Source organism: Pundamilia nyererei, unplaced genomic scaffold (genome assembly GCF_000239375.1).
Source record: "Pundamilia nyererei isolate P.nyererei 1_Seehausen unplaced genomic scaffold, PunNye1.0 scaffold00313, whole genome shotgun sequence".
Classification (NCBI taxonomy): Eukaryota; Metazoa; Chordata; class Actinopteri; order Cichliformes; family Cichlidae; genus Pundamilia; species Pundamilia nyererei.
In genome coordinates, this window is record NW_005187714.1 from 198,739 (window position 1) to 216,566 (window position 17,828).

Here is a 17,828-nt window from a genome sequence, read left to right on the forward strand (position 1 = left end):
AGTTAATTGTAATTGATCAGGTACTGGCCATTTAGAAAATGATTGCTGGAAGTGAAATTAGTCATAATTTCACCCAGTTACTTGCCATAGTTGCTAGCAGATTACTGTGCTTGCCCATAGTTTGCGTGAAAGATCCCAATTTTCAGTAAAATTATGAAGAATTTCTGTTCTTTGTTATGTTCATTCAGTCACAGTGGGCTACTGACAGTTTTTTGAGATGTTAATGTTCCCTTACCTCAGTGGCGCTCGAAATGTGGGGTATAAGAGATGGGCTTGGTCACTGTGACCTCACACACTGATTACTGAAGTCCCAGCGTGAAGCCTTGAGCTGAGCCTTACCGTCCTTTGGGACCACGTCTTACGAAATTGTCCTCATAGTGCATTCAAAAAGACTCATCCTAGTGACGGAGACCATGATTGTTGCCATTAAAAGTTACAGTTACAGTTAAAGTTAAAGTGTTACCACTTGTGCTTGTTGGTTATATTTTATAGAGTTTGTGTAGTCTGCTTCATCCACTTCAGAATGTAACAGGGAAAGGGGGGCACAAAGAAATACTTTCTTATTCTCATTTAAAATGTCTGGCTGTTATTAAATAATTATCTGAATCTTACAACCAAAGCTGTCATCTAAACGTATAGAAATCATACATTTACCAACAAGACTGTACATCACTGTCACAACAGCGTTTGTTTTCATTCAAAGGCTTTATGGCTTTAATACCTGGGGGGCCGGTCTTTAGTCAAAATGCCCGGGCTGTTTTCTTTTGTCCCAGTCCAGCCCTGGGCACGACACGAAGTGAATTAATTTGAGAAGGTGCATCAAAAAATAAATGGCCGCGCCAGCGGTGCACATCGCAAATCAGCTCACATAGACACATTAGTTGTGCCTCTTCTTAATGACGGTATCTTAGCTAACAACCCCAACTACCAGATTCAACTTGTAATTGGCTAAAAATAACTTACTACTGGTGAGAGGGACGTTGTTAGCTTTCCACATTCCGACACTTCAAAAGCTTCAGGAGCTGTCCGCTCAGCACAGCATCAGCACCACGGAAATACACGGATACATCCGTAGACTTGAGACACAACGCGTTTTCGGGACTTTCAGGTGTGTGGAACAATGTTTTATTTTCTGATCAAACCAGAAATCTTTAATGAGCAGCTAGATTTGTCTTAATGCCAGTTAATGCGACATCAAAGCAGCTGGAATCCACAGCTGTGCGTGTTCACGGAGCTGCATGTTCACCTGCTGGACATCACTACCTGACAAGCTTAACTGTCTTCAGAACATTGCAGAGGCCTTATTGACAGTATTTGGCTCTACATGTCTGCGTGAGCAGATTTTCTCTCACATGAGTGTCCTCGGGTAGCCGTCTGAATGCTGGACGCTCGGAGACCTGTGTCTCTGAGTGGGAGACTAGAGATCACATTAACATGTGTGTCTCTGTATTAACAAACATGCCATATTGGCTTAGTTTATTTTTCTTATCATTGTTGTGAGGAGACCATAAATAGCATTTGTATTTTCTGTTGTACAGCTCATTTGCTGTTATGGATAAAAAGTGTCTTTTTTTTGTTTCAAAATAGCTGATAACTATTCGCTGATAGCTGCCAACATCTGCAAACAAATATAATTCTATAAAGTGATTCTATATAGTGTGTAACTGTTCATATAGAGTGTTATTAAAATTATTGCTAATACAATCATATGGCACACTGACTTTGAGGAAATTTTAAATGGCACTCGCCATCAGAAAGGTTGCCTACCCGTGATGTAGTGACTTTACCTCATTTCACAGCTTGTTAATACTGGTAACCTTTTCTTCACATACAACCAGCAACAAGCATTTTAGCATGTCTCTCAGCACAGCTTTTTTTTTAAGCTGAAATAAAAGTTGGAGCTGTAGCACTTCTATGATTCTCCACCTTAATGGGCCACCAGTGTTGCAGACCTTCTCACCTAACAAGTGCTTCTTAAAATATGAAGTAGATCTCTTTACAAGTGTCAGATACTTACTATCATCCAGCTACAACATGATTTGACTGTGATGTTGTTCATGTCCTCTTCACCCACAAATTCAAAATTGTGCACACCTCCACAGACTAAAAGCTTTCTTCTCTGCAATCCTGCCAGCTGAGCTGCACTTGATGCTAGTATGTAGCGACCCATAAACGACAGAATGCAAAACAAATATGGAGGAGCTTTTTTTCACAACAAATACAGTAAAATGTAACAGTAACTGAAAAGGGGTAAATAACGCAAATCTAAGTATACGAACCTGAATGCACTAAGGAGTTACTCTGGAATGTGTTAACCTCAAGACTCTTACTGATTTACTGAATAATGTGGGATGTGATGGATTGACTGTTTTGGGCTCTGAAGGGGGACGTGCCCCTATATTACTTAAAGACAACCCCAGTGACTTTCATGGAGTGAGCTTTTGGATTTAGAAAAAGAAGACATCACTAACATTGGATTAGGACTCTCGGAACTGCAGAGAAAAAGTCAAATTGTTAATAAAATATGCTCTTTATCATATTTTATGTTCTTGTCAAAGTCCAGTTTTTGTATTAATGTGTAAGGTTTCCTCTTTGAGGCCAGTGAGTCATTCAGTTTTCAACCTTTTTTTTGTCTGTTATCTGAATCCACCGAACGGACATATACTGGAATCAGCAACCCATGACGGTGCACAGAGTTTGTCTGTGTCACGGCTCAGCCTCTGACTCATCTGACAGAGCAGCAACTCAATTTTTCTCCATTTTTCTCTGTCACTTTCACACAGAATGGGAGGCAAAAAATATATATCTTTCTTGCTGCATCTCTGTATGTTTATTAATAGAATCAGGTCCTCTTTTCTTCAAGATTCTGTAGGTTTTATCTTGTGAATTTGGACCTTCACTTCATTTTCATGCTCTTAAAAGCATTTTTTAAAAATCTACATTGACTTGATATGTAGTCATAGCAAGTAACATAGCTTTTCTCTGCATACTGTTAAAATGTTGCAAACATGACTTCAGAACTTGTTATTCTGCATTAATTATGGGAATACAAAATATACGACATCTTAAACAGTACTGTAATTTATTGTTATTTGTGAATACAGCAGAATGCTAAAAATGCTGTATTTTTGTGTAGTGTTACGAGCTTATGCAAAGGTGTGATGTCCAAAACCCTTCATTCCCTCAAAAAATCCAAAGAATTGCGATTACTCAAACACAGCACTCTAGCACTGGTCAAATGTTAGTGAAATATGCATACAACATTAACCTCATGGGTCTTCACCAAACTGTCCTCAGGGTCAAGGTCATATTTGTCATTTTAATAGGGACTTTTCCTTCTAGAAGACTGGCCAGATTTGAATGAAACAGCATTAATTCCCCTGGATAAAACGGAGCCTTCTCGGTGGATTTTAATTCTCATTAGTTTAACAAATGACAGCAAAGCATAACTTACTTTCTGTGCTTCAAACATTACAAGAATCTGTGAATTGTGATGGACCATGAGGTGGGTGAGTTATTACATCACTGATGTTCTAATTTTCTTTTTCATTTCAGTTAAAGCTCCGTTTCATTTTGTAGCTTGAGTCCTTCCATAACTCATCTCAGCAAAATCATGTTGCTTGAAGTCCTAACATTTCATTGAAGCTTGAAGAGGTTGTTTTTATAGATAAAGTCTACAGTACTTTAGTGTAATATGAGTATAGTTCATAGTACAATTTAAGTCTAAGGATACTACAAGAGGAATACTGAAATAGCAGCGTAAAGCCTTGCACCACCACACAGTGGTTGGCACTGTAAGCAAGAAGGTTCAGGCTGGAATTTACATGTTTTCGGTGTGCCTGGTGAGATTTCATCCCACAGTTCAAGAACATCCTTTTTAATTAATGGCTGTTTTCAAATTGGCTGTAGTTGTGGGTGTTGGATCAATAAAGTGCTTAGAGTGCATAGCATAAAGCACTATGTGAAGGTAAATGTGTCCTGTTGTGTAAAGCACTTTGAGTGATAAGTGGGATGAGAGAAGTGCTACTGTATGTAAATTACTCTCAATTTCCATGAAAAGTATGATGTTGTAAAGCTTGTACTCTATGCCACACAGTATCATGACAGTTCTGTTGTGGTATCTGATCACTGGATGAGAACATAAGTACACTCTGCATATACTGTGGCTGTCATGCAGAAACTTCCAACTTGTTGCTCAGTTTCAAAATCCAGATTTTCTGCAGGTTTTTGAATGATTTGTAAAGGCTGCCAGGCTTTTAAGTTTATCTACTTGAAACCAGTTAGAAAAATTGATCATTAGAAACATGCTCACTCTTTTATGCACCAAGCTGAGGTGTAGACTTGGTGTACATTTGCAAGTTTTATTACACTGCATGTTTAATCTGTGTGCATTAAAGTTAAATTAACTCTTTAGCAATAACCCACTACTCTGTCTCTCACTACCTTTTTCAAGTGTTTTTATTTTGTTGTGTTGTTTTTGTGGCCTGCTTTTCAATTATACAAACCTTATATAGTTAATTTGTCAAAGAAATCTAATTTTGTCAAGAGCGCATATTGATCTCGGGAGGCTGTCGACCATCTTTCCTCTATAGCGTAGCCACAGCTGCATACATCAGATACTACACCATCACACAGCCTGAAACAAATCAGTCTCAAGGGTAACTCAAATAGATTTGATCAAGCACTGTTACGTGACACTCTTGCATCCTCCAATCCCCACACACAGTGTATAAGAGCTGCAGGCCCTTGGTGGGTTGGTAGCAGATAATTGCATATCATGTGCTTGCAGCAGCCAACATGTTGACTCGGTTCACGTCCAATATTATGCCACAATGTTTTATTTTTATTAATACCTGTTGTAGTATTTTCTTTTCATCAGCTCGTCACGTAAACATTTTATACAGCCTTTTACTGGCTGCCTCTCCCTTTATATCAGGGAGTTGTCTGGTCCTGTGACCTGCTTTGACTTGTCAGTGGACACAAGTGTAAAGGCCTCGATTTCTGACACTCGTCAAGCCAGCTTAGAGTCAAAGCTGCCCTCTTAAGGAAGGTGTTAAAGACATTAGTTGAAACTAAGCTTATGGAGCTCAACCATACTGATCACATGAGAGCAAGTGACAAAGTTTAGGAGGAAGTGAGATGCTCAATTGCAACTGGTGTCAAAAAGGGAGAGATGATCTTCTCTTGCAACCAGCTGGAGGAAGTTAAGAGGAAATAATATGAGCATTACTCGTATCTCTCAAACTACTGGCTCACATGGAAGAGAAGCAGTGATGAAAAGAAAAATGGAAAGATTATGATTTAAAAAATGGGATGAAACAACCAAGTCTAGGCACTGTTTTTCAGGTGCCAGTACTGACCGCTGTGGTAGTATTTTGGTAGTATCACAGGACTGCATAGCCCTGTGAAACAGCTGAGTATACCCCAGATGCTAGCCTAAAACACTTGATTCACTAAGTTCCTGAGGAAGTGAGTAGGAGTGATTTATACATTTTCTATTAGATTTATACCCCAATAAACTAAAAGAGGTTGTACCACAAATACTATTTTTTAAATAGACCTAGTTTGTTATTGGAGAACTGTATCATTAGCATGTTGTTACTAGCCCAATAGCAAGCCAACTAAAGTTAGATATATATAGTCAGTCCATTTTTATCAATTTGATTGGAATATATAATAATAAATGAAATAAGCTGTATTAAAAACTCAAAGAAAAACTGTTATGTTGAAATTTCAGAATAATTTATGAGCCCATTCCTGTTTTCAGACCTGCAGCTGGAAAGCTTTAAAAAACTATTCTGAACCAAATCATTGTTCTGTTTCATTTGTCAGTGATAGATTGTGCTAACACTGATGTATGCTTTGCAATATTTCATTATGGTTCCAGTATTAGTCAAATTTATTTTAGGTAATGCTAAATTAAGTAAAGGGAAATTACTTGTAAAGGAAGCGATAGCAGCACAGATGCTTTAGCACTTTTTATTTTTCAGTGGTCGAATTGATCGGTGGTCCTTTGGCTCTCTGTGTGTCAGCTGTAATTAAAAAATAATGAGTCAGGTAGCCAAGATTAAATCCATCAACAGAAACTGTTCAAAATATAACCTGTGATGACAGAAATAATGTATAACCTTCCAGATGAAGTTCTGTTAGGTCTATTGAGAGGCTGTGAGGTACACGATGATACATCTGAGGTGTTCATAAACTCTGTTAAAGATTAAGCTGCACAAGCATGTTGAGAGTGCTGCGAGAGAGACGTGCGTGACTTGTATGTAAGAAAGTGTGAACACAGACAAACATGTACAAAGTTCTTATCTTCTTGGTGCAGGATTTCTTCTCCCTCTTTTGGGGGGTAACCTCACAGCACACCACTGAGACAGAGAGGCAGACAGCAGCTCAGCGATGTTTGCTACAACCAGAGCTTGTCACGGGGCCGAGTGGCCTGTACTGAACAGGACTCAGGTGCAGAAACCCAGAGCAGAGACAGCAGATGATGTAACAATTTATTAGGTTTAAGTACAAAAAAGAAAACGTAGCAAAGACAAAAAAAACAATAAGACGTGGAGTTTGACGAGGCGTGGCCTGGGGAACGTGGCTAGGGCGAGGGAATGAGGCCTGAGATGCGGAGTGGAGCTGAGCAGGGAACAGTCACACTGAAGAGAGAAGATAGAGGAGTTAGGGAGGTAGTGGAGGCAGCTCTGAAGTGGCCAGTTGTAAGAGTAGCAATTCTTACTTGCAGTAGGGGACATGGAGTGTTGAGAGGGGGGTGATGAGAATCCAGGGGAGGCTGAGTGGCATGGAAAGGCTGGTCTGAGATCTGGGGCTTCAGATGGAGTGTAATGGCAGGAGGGCAGGCAGGTGAGGCACAGAGAGATTTTCAGAATGATTGCTTGGTATCCTGAGTCCGGAGGTGGAGCGTGAGCCAAGGTGAATACAGCAAATGTGTTGATGACAAACTGGCAGTGAAAGAACATCAACGTGTGGTCTAAATCCCTCTGGCTTGATTGCCTGCAATAGGCTCCAGGTGTGCAGGAGCTGGAGTTGGCCCTGCCCAGGGGCGGATCCCAGGTCAGTTCAGGAGCCTTATGGAAATTCCAGCCACCCACCGCAGACCATGACAGAGCTCTCTTTCTCTACCGTCTCATGCATAAATATCACTGTGCTAAAGGGCAGAAGATGCCCTCAAGCCCGGATCTGAAATGAGCTTACTACCTCCTAAATCTTAACAGTAATCTTTATGGGGGAGAAGCATCGAGCTGACCCCAGATCAGTATCTGGGGTCAGAAGTAAGTAATATCAGCTGAGCATGAGTAACTCTGGGTGTTGGTATGCTGAAGCATATGGAGATATTTTGAAGGTGGTAATAAAATCGCAACTGGGGATTAGATTGGCAGAAGATATAAAAGCAGTTTTTCCTCGAAAGACTATGCTTCTCACTGTCTTTACAAGGGTATGATGAAAAGACTGTTATTTTACAGTGTGCCTACAGTAATCTACAGTAGAAGTTTTTTACACTGAGAATACAATTATAATTCTAAGGGCTATAAATCATAAACATTACAGTGTTTCTACTATAAGCTGTTTAAATCATTTACAACTGTAAATATAAATACATTATATACATGTACTTGCACTTAATCACTCTAATCAGCCACTCAAATGGACAGTAAAGCAAATGCAATAATTAAGTGACTCTGAATATGGCATGGTTGTTGGCGCCAGATGGCCTGGTCCGAGTATTTCAGACACTGCTGATCTACTGGGATTTCCCACTATAGCCATCTTTAGAGTTTAAAGACAATGGTGACAATGGTCTGAAAAAGAGAAAATATCCAGGGAGCCACAACTGTGTGGAAGAAAATGCCTTGTTGATGTCAGAGGCCAGGAAAGTCATTACAAACGAGGTCTTCCAAAGCAACATAAACATCTCTAAATGCACAACACATTGAACCTTGAAGCAGCAGAAGACCACACTGGATGCCACACCTGTCAACGAAGAACAAGAAAGGTCAGAACCTGGCACACTTTGGGCCCCTTAGTATCAACTGAGCATCTTTTAAACAGTCAAGATTACCTGGGTATTGTTGCTGACCTTAATCATCCTTTTATGACCACAGTGTATCCATTTTGTGATGGCTGCTTCCACCAGGATAACACATCATGTCACAAAACTCAAGTCATCTCAAACTGGTTTCTTTAATGTAAAGGCTAATTGTACTCAAAAATGTGCTTTACAGGAACCTGATCTCAGTCTAATAGAGCACCTTTGGGATGTTGTGGAATGGAAGTTTGATTGTAGATTTGTTGGCTGCATAACAAATCTATAGCAACTGCACAATGCCATCATGTCAGAATGGATTAAAATCTCTGAGAATGTTTCCAGCACCTCGTTGAATCTGTGCCAAAAAGACATTTTTCCAGAATCGTGTTGCAGTACACCAATGTCTTTTTTTATTCACAATATAAGAATGTAAAAACAGAATTTTGTAAATTTATAGAGACTTGCATGTTAAATTGATTTGTTCTTCTTTTTACTGAACAAGTATTTAGGCCAAAATAACTGACAGAAATGATCAATCTGAATCCCAAGAAAGTGATGAATATACACGACTTCTGCCACGCAATTTCTCATAAAAAGTGCAGAGAGGAGAAAAGGAAAGCTGCTGAAAATATTTCTAGACAAACACCATTTTATGCATTCACAGAGCAATTCTGTGCAGCATTTTCAGTTATAGCGTGGGCTGGCAGATGCAGTCAGCAACCTGCGGCGATCGTATCAAACGACAGGTTTTGGGTTTGGTCTGTATACAGACAGTGTAGCGTCAGAAACTGGCAACCCTGCTGTGACGACAAGACTCTCGGAAGCTGGGCAGAGTCACTGCATCTGGCTGAGTTTCTCAAACGCATAACTGCTGTTCAGTTTGTGCTAAAGGGACTAATTTCTGTTTTGTACACAATAAACAATGTGTTGTTTATATTTATGTGTCAGGTTGAAATACCTTAGCATGCATGTATATAAGATCATTAAGTGCCTGCTTATAGGGGATTTGATCACTAAGCTCTTTCTAGAATGTTGTTCTTTACCTTTCAATATAAAGTGCCTTGAAAGAACTATTGTTGTGATCTTTTGCTCATAAATTAAGCTTAAATGAACTTTTTTCCTGTCTGCAGTGAGCAAACAGGCATCAATTAGCTCTGTAGCTCGTGAAATCGATCTGCTGCTGTTTTCAAATACAGCCAAGAGCATTTCAGCAATTGCTTAACTGCTCCTTTAAATACACAGACAGGCTAAAAAGTCGCAGTGCATAATCACAGCTAATGTTTATTTTCACTTTCATTACCTAGTCTGCTGCCGTTAAGTTTGAAAAAAAGAAAAGTGTTAAAAAAAGTAATTTCTTTTCATGTGTCAACTTTCTTATCTAAGCTGATAAAATGGCATGCTCCTAGGGTCCACGTGGCTTTCCCTCTGATTTGGCCTTGTCGGAAGAAATGAACCATGCACAGCAATTATTTTATGCTTTCCACTCAAACCAAAGATTTGATCTGCATTTAATTGAACATGTTTGGGTTATGAGGCTCAGGTCTGCTGTTGTTGTTGCATTAGTTTCTGCCTGTCTCTGTTGTGCCGTTTCCCTCCCTCTGTTTCTTTGATAGTGCCTCTGTCTCCCCTGTGTGTGCGTAGCTAATAGCGCTATCTCCCTTGTAATTGCAGCGGGTCAGACCCAAAAACAGCAGAAGCCTAGTGTCCCCCCTCTTCTCTCCATCACCTTCCAGATTACAGGTAGGTGTTTTTAGTCATGCTGTCACAAAGCCCGTCTCCCCGATTTATGCGTCCCCCGCCTGCCTCACCCCTCCCTCCCTTCTGTCTTCTCCCCTCCTCCAATTGCTTTCATCCTTTTCATCTTTCCTTTTGGTTGTTTTTTCCATTTCCATTTCCTTTTGCCATGTTTCCTTTGCTTTTCCTCATGCATTTCCTGTCCTAACCTCTTGGTTAGTTTGTAACTTCTCCTCCATTCCTCTCCCTTCTCATTGCACCAACTCTTCTTGTCTTCTTTCTTGTCAATCTTTTGTTTCTTCTCTTTTTGCACTTGTTTCCTTTCCCATCATCCTACCCTCATCTACCTTCACTCCTCACCTCCTTTATTTGCCTTTTTTTGTTGTTTCATTTGGTTTTTATTCTTTCTCTGGCTCTTTATTTTTCTGTTTCCTTTTCCGCTTTTCTTCTTCCTTGTTCTTTTTACAGTAGACTTTGCCCCAGCTGCTGTAATGCTTTAGATAATTTAGATAATCATAATCACGTTCAGTATACACGAGCCAGTTGTGCAGTTACAATCCCAAACTTTTGCTCTCTTGCCAGTTCTTAGTGTTGTTTTCAAGTAAAACAAAGGATGACTAGTTTTACACCAAAGTTCTGTTTTCTACTGGATAGAAGAATTAAAGCTTTGAAGGAACTGTAAGACAAACTTTGTTCCACTACAAACGGAATACGGATAGCAAGACGTTTTCCGCCGCTGCAGACAGTAAGCCGCACTTGCAAGAGGGATTTTTTTCTACCGTTGTCATTTTTGCACAATAGAGAAATGAACTCATTGGAGAGTACACCACAAAATGGACTAACAGAGAGTCAGGATATTCTCCAGGATATTTTCTCCCTTTTATAGAGAGGCTGATACACTGTCAGCCCCCAATTTAGTATTCACAAATGGACTGATGTTAAAAGATTGAAGAGAGTGTAGTTCTCCAATAAGATGTGGATTAACAGTGGCTCAGCAAACTCAGTATTTGACTTTCAGTGTATTTGTAAAAGGAATTAGACATTTTGCATTTCAAAAGGCCCTTCTGCCTTTCCCTGTACAGTTCTGAGGGATTTATGATTTGGCTGTCCTGCCTATGAGAGACTTTAAGCTTTAGATGTCTTGTAGGAACAGTTGGGATACAGGAAATAAAGTGCTTCAGGTTGAACATGAAGAAGAGGGGTTTTTTTTGTTGTATGAATCGTTAAATATCTTCTTTTAAAAAACACACTCCAGTATTAATTACAATATTTCAAAAGTAGAGATCAATCCATACTCAGACTTTGTAGAGAAAAAGCTTCTGATATGTATTTTTCATCATCTTGTTTTCAACCAAGAATCAGTTTTCACAGAGAGCGGATTTTCTTATAGGGGCAAAATCTACTATAGCTGTACTTCCTATTACAACAGATGGTGCCAATTTATTCTCCTACAGCTTCACATTAAAACCAGACAAAGTCCGCCCACATTGTTACAGTTAATTTAAGTTCATGTATAATCATTTATATTTATGATATTGTATTGTGTATAACAACATGTAGTTAAACAGGGTTTTTATAGTTTCATCTGTTGTATCCCCACAGTTCACCTCAAAACATTTAATTGCAATAAGTAGGAAATCTTAAATCAGACCTGGTCAACTTTTAGCTCATATTTTCATATTTATGTTTTAACCATTCATAATGGTCGGCTCACTATTTTAAACATTCATTCAGTACCTTTAGCTACTATTCAAATATCTCCCACTGTATAGGCCACGTTTCAATTATTAAATTAAACAAAAATAACTGTAATAGTTAATCTTTCCAAGTAGTGAAGAAGTACCTTCTACAGTACTTGTCATTATTCCTGGGAATCAGTGTTTTATAGTTATCTTTATTAAAGCTATATAGCTCAAAAAATGGTGAAGTCAGAATTCTGCGCAGAATGAAATCTGATTTACAGGCTCAGCTTTGCAGGTTTTCTGAGTGTAGCTGCAGGAAGAGAGGTTCAGAAGTGTCCGTCAATGTGGGGAGCTTCAGGCAGAGGGTTGGACTCGTCTGCTCAGTGAGCCAGACTTCTTCTAATCAGGAAAACCTGGAAGCATGAAACTGGTGTGCTGCTGGCTTCATGCTTTAAAGGGATGATTTAAAATTGTAGGCAACACACTTATTTTCTTTCTTTAAAAGTTACATGAAAAGATGAAGGCCAATCTCATATCTGTCTGGTAAATATGAAACTACAGGCAGCAGCTGGTTGGAGACGGGGAAAAACAGCTAGCCTGCTTCTCTCCATTACCTCCAAAGCTTATGTCTCATGTCATCAAGACAAATTGCCATTTTAACACTTGATTGGTTCAGCAAACCAACAATCAATCAGTCAACAAGGTGTAACGTGTTAATTAGCAAACTTAAAATGTTCTGTTACGGAGCCAAGCAGTTTGTTTACCTCTGGTTTCAGGCTTTATGCTAAGATAAGTTAACTGCAACATGAGTCAGGGCTTTAGTAGGATCACCTTTGATCTCTATTTTCTGTTTTGATTACATAGTTGTTCCATAAACAAAGTAGATATCAGTGTAATGACTATCTGTCTTTCAAACATAGGTGTAACACCTGTATGCTTTGCCATTTGACATGTCAGGAATGAACTATTGTTTTGGTTGTGCAGTCAGCTGAAAGCTCTGTTGACAGCACATTTGCAGCTGGCATGCCACCTGCAAGCATCTTTTTTTATTTTCCACAGTCCAGTGAATGGTGTCTCAACTTACATGCAACATTCTTTTAAATTTTCTCTCAGAGAAGGGACGTTGGGTTCCCAAGTGCCTCTTCAGCTTGTTTGGCACCACGTAAGCATCAGTCAATTCTCCCAACACGGTGTGAGGGCTGTTGACACCCCTGTTCCGACTGAGGTCATTTGCAATAGTTTCTATGGACACAGAAAAAAAAGGGATTCATTTTTCGCACCATCTTCTCTGTTCTTCTTCACGTAATGTAGTTACTCCGGTTTGTCCACAGGCAAAAAAAGTGATTTTTTTTTTCTCCCAGTTTTGCCAGTTTGCTTTTATTTTCTGAGGGAGCGGGAATTGTAAAGATAAAAGCAGACCTTAAAGGCAACCAATCTAAATGCTGATGGTGTCATTGTTTGGAAAATACAGTCAGCAGTTGGTTTCACTTTCCTGGAAAAAAAACCTCTCCATTCCCTTTTTGCATCAGATTAAATGTATTACTTTCTGCTAAAACTGTGTAAACAATACAAATGGAAAATATGCAATTAAGCTGCAAAACCTTAAATACTGCGTGTGGTCAGGCTTGTATCAAAAGTCCCCTTTCTCCTAGTCTCTTTGTTCATTTCCTGTCATCCTCTAGTCTCACGGGGCTCAAAAGGGTGAAGGGAAAAAAAGAAAAATGTCTCTGAAAGCAGAAACATCCACTTTGAAATGACACTTGCACGATTTTGTGCATGAATAAATGCATTAACTTTGTATCTTCAGGAACTCCACACATCAGATTTATTTATCATGATGCAGATGTGTAGAAATGTATTCTGCACAGTTGTCACAGAGCTGTTTCTTGCACGGTGATAGCATCTCCTCTTTTCTTCCCCCCAGAGTTCAGACTGGCATGCATTTACCAGTGGTTTCGTGGAAAGAGCTTTTTTAGAATCCAGCATGGCATGACTAGGAGAAGTAGATGCCAAATTACACCTCATGGAATAAACATGAGCCAAGATATTGTCCGTGTTCTCTTACACCTTTAGTGTTGTATTGTTGCCTCCTCTTCCTATGTCTCCGTTGAGAGTCCGTGGGCAGGGCTCCATAATGTTTTATGCTGCTAGCAAGGCGTTGTACGAGATAATCATTGCTAATTTATCATTCTGACATGCTAACAGGGAGACGATAAACAAAACAAAGGGATAATAGTGTCTACTTCACAGGCATGTTTTGTTTTTTCACTGTGGCTCTCATCTACCCTCTGCAGGGATTTTATGCCAGGAATAAAAGCAAATAAGCATTTTTGCGTCCCTTGTTCCTGCTCCTTTCAATGCTGCTAAAGAAGAAAAATTCCTCAGAATTAGGCTCATTTTATCTGCTGCTTATTGTGTGTTTCCCTTTTGTTTATCTGCACAGCCTCCCGCCCAGTGGAAAACAAGCTGTGCGAAGGTCCAATCCCCAACAGATCCCAGCTGTGCCAAATCCCCTGTCCCATCGACTGTGAGGTATCACCATGGGGTGCCTGGGGGCCCTGCACCTTTGAAAACTGTGATGATCAGGCTGGAAAGAAAGGTACCTGAATGGTTGAAATATGTAATTCAGTCCAAACTATTATAGTCAAAAGGTGATTGCTATTTCTAACTGCACTCTATTACGTTTGGCACTGTGGCTCTGTTTTGCACCTCTCAATTGCTCTACGTTTGTGGATCTGCATACATGTAATGCATAAGCTGGGGGAGTAGCAGCAAGACTCCATGGTGTGCACAGAACAGATCGGCACTATGACATTCAATTCAGTTCCATTTATAGAGTGCCAAATCAAAACAACAGTTGCCTCAATGCCTTATATTGTAAGGTAAAGACCCAACATTAATACAAGTAAAACAGAGGAAAAACCCCAACAATTATATGAGCATCTATGAGCAAGCGCTTTGATAGTGGGATTTCAATCAACCTGCAGCCTAGACCCATTTCAGAGTAACTGAGTGAGGACTTAGGATCACCCGATCCAACCTTAACTATGTGCTTTATCAAAAAGGACAGTTTTAAGCCTAATCTTAAAAATAGAGATAGTCGCTGTCTCTCGATTCCATACTGCAAATGGAAGAAAGCAGTCCTACATATTTGTTTAATATGTGCATTGAAGGACATGTCCTGGTCAAAAATGACTCCTCACAGTGTTATTGGAGGGCAAGATAATGACTCCAGTCAGTTAATTTAGTCAGGAGTTGAGATGGAGGTGGGTTTCAAAGCAGGTTGCAGATTCGCCAGTCACATTTTTCCCTGGTGACCAACAGTTGCCAGGGAGTCTCCGAGCGGTCTCTAAGCCTGCGTGACTGAGGCCTCAAATAGGGTATCAGCTGAGCCTTCAGCTAATATGAGCTGCCATTATCAACTAAACTGTCTCTGTCTGCTCTAAGTACTATACTCAGTGTGTCACGTTTTAAGCATTATTATGCTTTATCGAAGCTGTTGTATTACACTGGTTTAAAATAATTACAGACACTATCTAAGACCGGCTGTTCAGTGTTTTTCCTAAATACTCCCCCTTCTCGCCTCCATGTAGTCTTCATTATAGGAGATAAACAAGCCGAAAATAATTTGTCAGTCATCTGTCACCCTCTTGTGCTCCTGGCACCGAGATAAATTCTCACCCGATTCAGTATTTTGTGCTGAAAATACAAGAACCTCTTAAATTATTCCTTGTTATTGTTTCTAATAATTATTGCTCAAAAACAATGAAAAAAGTGGCTGCTGTGTATTAAATGCTGCTTGTACACCATCCATCACGTTTGTTATCTTTTTGTACGAGGCCATTACAATTAGAATGCTGTAGAATAATATGATTGAGCCTGAATGTGCTTAATGAATAAGCAGTCTTTATATCGTTTTACATTAAAAAATATTCTTATATTGGTTTTCACCTTACCACATAGCTTCAGAGAATATTGCTGAATTTTTAATGACTGATTGTCTCCAGTAGTAGCAGGTCATCTTGTTACAGAATAGGTAAAAAGCATACAATTTCTAAGGAAACTACAGCAGCCTAATTACATTTTCAGTCTAAAATGTCCCTTTGTTGCATCAGAATATGGCAGTCTTTGTTCATAGTGTGAGTGAATAACAATGTTTATGCAAATATTGCACATAAGTATAAACTTAAGCAATGAAGTGAAATCATGAAGGTTTCTTATTGATGAGCCATATCAAGAAACGAACCATCAAACAAACATTTAAGTGCTCAGACTTTAGTAAAGTAAAATGTAATGTAAGATCTCACTATTTGTAAAATCCTACATTAATAATATTAAATTAATTAATAGTATAAATCATTTTATTTTTGCACTATTTTCAAGTGGCTTTATTTATTTTTAAGTAGATTAATGGTTCAAAAAGATGCTTACTTATGTTATACTGGAACTTGGTGCACACTCTCAGACTCCAGTGAACAGAAGGTTTTAACAGTATTTGGTTGGGAGTCAGAGATGACCATATAAGTAATATCTTGTCTCACTGATGTAGGAAGAAGACTGAGTGCTCAAAGAACTCTGAAACCTGACCTTTTGGCTCACAGGGATTACTTGCATATGCACAAATGTAATTTATTCAACTGTTAACCATGTTTTGTTAGAATATCCATCACTGTAACAGTTTTTATGAGACAGAAAGTAAGGAAAAACATGAAAGGCCCAGTTTAAACAGAGAAGTAGTTGGTCTACAGAGAAATACTTGCTGTATATACGATTGTTTTAGGGGTGTAGCTGGTCAGCGTGGAGCCTATTTAATTCATTTGTCTCCAACCTAAAAGGAGGCTTATTTATGCAAGGATTTAAAGATAAATCTGAGCGGTTGTGATATTATTTATAGTGTAGTTTTAAAAAGATAGAGAAAACCTCTAGAGGGGAAATTATATACATGTATTGCATGTGCTAACCAAGTGCTATCAAACCCACCTGTGACAGATGAAACTAGACAATTTTTAAAAAAAAATGTACAATGTGTATGATTAAAAAAAATTATCACATGATATAAATAAATACAATGCAATAAAATAGAACTTTTAACATGTAGTGGAGTAAGATGAGGGCTATTTTCCCCTTGAAAAAACTAAAGCCTGCTACACACACAAAAGTTTGTCAGTTGTGATAACTGTCTTTGCACTGCAGGTTTCAAACTGAGGAAACGACAGATTACAAACGAGCCAACGGGAGGTCCTGGAAACTGTCCACACCTTGTGGAGGCGGTGCCATGTGACGAGCCCACTTGTTACGACTGGCAGCTGATCAGTCTGAGTCCGTGCATTCCTGATGATGGGAAGCAGTGTGGCTCCGGCACCCAGATTGTGCAGGTCCAATGTGTCAACAGCAACGGTGAGCGTGGAGTGTTTAATCCTAATGTGCCCCACATTTTCAAAATGAGCTGAGTCATTTGTTAAAAACTAACCATACTCTTGCTTACAGACAGTGTTTGTTGGCTGACATTGATGCTTGCTCCCTGCGCATCCTTGCATTTTGCTGCGTTTTCGACCCACCTTGATTTGCAATAAAAAGAAATTGCTGGTCTGACCTTGCATGAAAAATCCTATATTTTCAAGGTCACCTGTCCACCGACCCTGCAACTCTTGCAGCACAGCGCTGTACGTGAGGAGATTTCCACAACATGACTCCCAGTTGCCATTCGTCTTTGTGAGGAATGCTCTCCCTTGGCTCCCCTTCCCCCCTCTCCCTGTTAAAGCTCCTCTACTTTAACGCTTCCTCAGTTCAGCGTTGCTACCTCTCTCCTGCCGTCTCTCTCATTACAGTTTCCTCTCTGCACGCACAATTAAACCTTACTCGCTTTAAATCAAATCAATCCTCGAGCCCCGAGTCTCGTGCCCTTTGCTACTCCCTGATTTTTACTGCTTCTCTTTATTACTGTAAATCTTTAATATTAAGGGTGACCGAGCAGAGATACTTTGTTGAGTTCCTCTTGCCTTCAGCTATCAGACATATGTATGACAAAATAAGTCACAACACACTATTGAGTTGGGGGGGTTGAGCTGCTGTGAGCTGTGCATCAAATGACATGGCATGTTTATTTAATCAGCACGTAAAGTTATACTGTGATGTTGTTCTGGGAATCTCATTCAGTTGCAAATCTACTCAGTAAATCTTGAATTTATGATGCAGTGCAGTGACTTTGTTCATGTTTTCCACACTAGAGAAGTTGATTTGTCCTTCTAACGTCTCCCACAAATCTCACTTCATGCATCAGCTGCAGGTGCTCAGTGAAGCTGGGCTGCTGGAAACTCTCCCCTGTACGGCCGGAGTACAGCAGAAACTCTGCACTGTTCTTTCACACCATGACT

General features: G+C 39.5%; 1 protein-coding gene across 6 annotated transcripts in view; it reads left to right on the top strand.

Moving 5' to 3' along the window:
• thsd7ab (thrombospondin, type I, domain containing 7Ab) overlaps positions 1-17,828 on the top strand; it is a 200,170-nt gene that overhangs the window by 83,851 nt on the left and 98,491 nt on the right. For 3 of the 6 annotated variants that reach the window (XR_312239.1, XR_312241.1, XM_005751475.1), the window contains exons 5-7: positions 9,710-9,778; positions 13,898-14,053; positions 16,648-16,851. Coding sequence is in view for 2 of the 6 variants with exons in the window: in XM_005751475.1 (XP_005751532.1) it covers positions 9,710-9,778; positions 13,898-14,053; positions 16,648-16,851 (429 nt within the window). In the remaining 4 variants the exon portion in view is untranslated. The remainder of the gene's footprint in view (positions 1-9,709; positions 9,779-13,897; positions 14,054-16,647; positions 16,852-17,828) is intronic. The other 3 variants (XR_312240.1, XR_001290612.1, XM_005751476.1) reach the window with 1 other exon arrangement.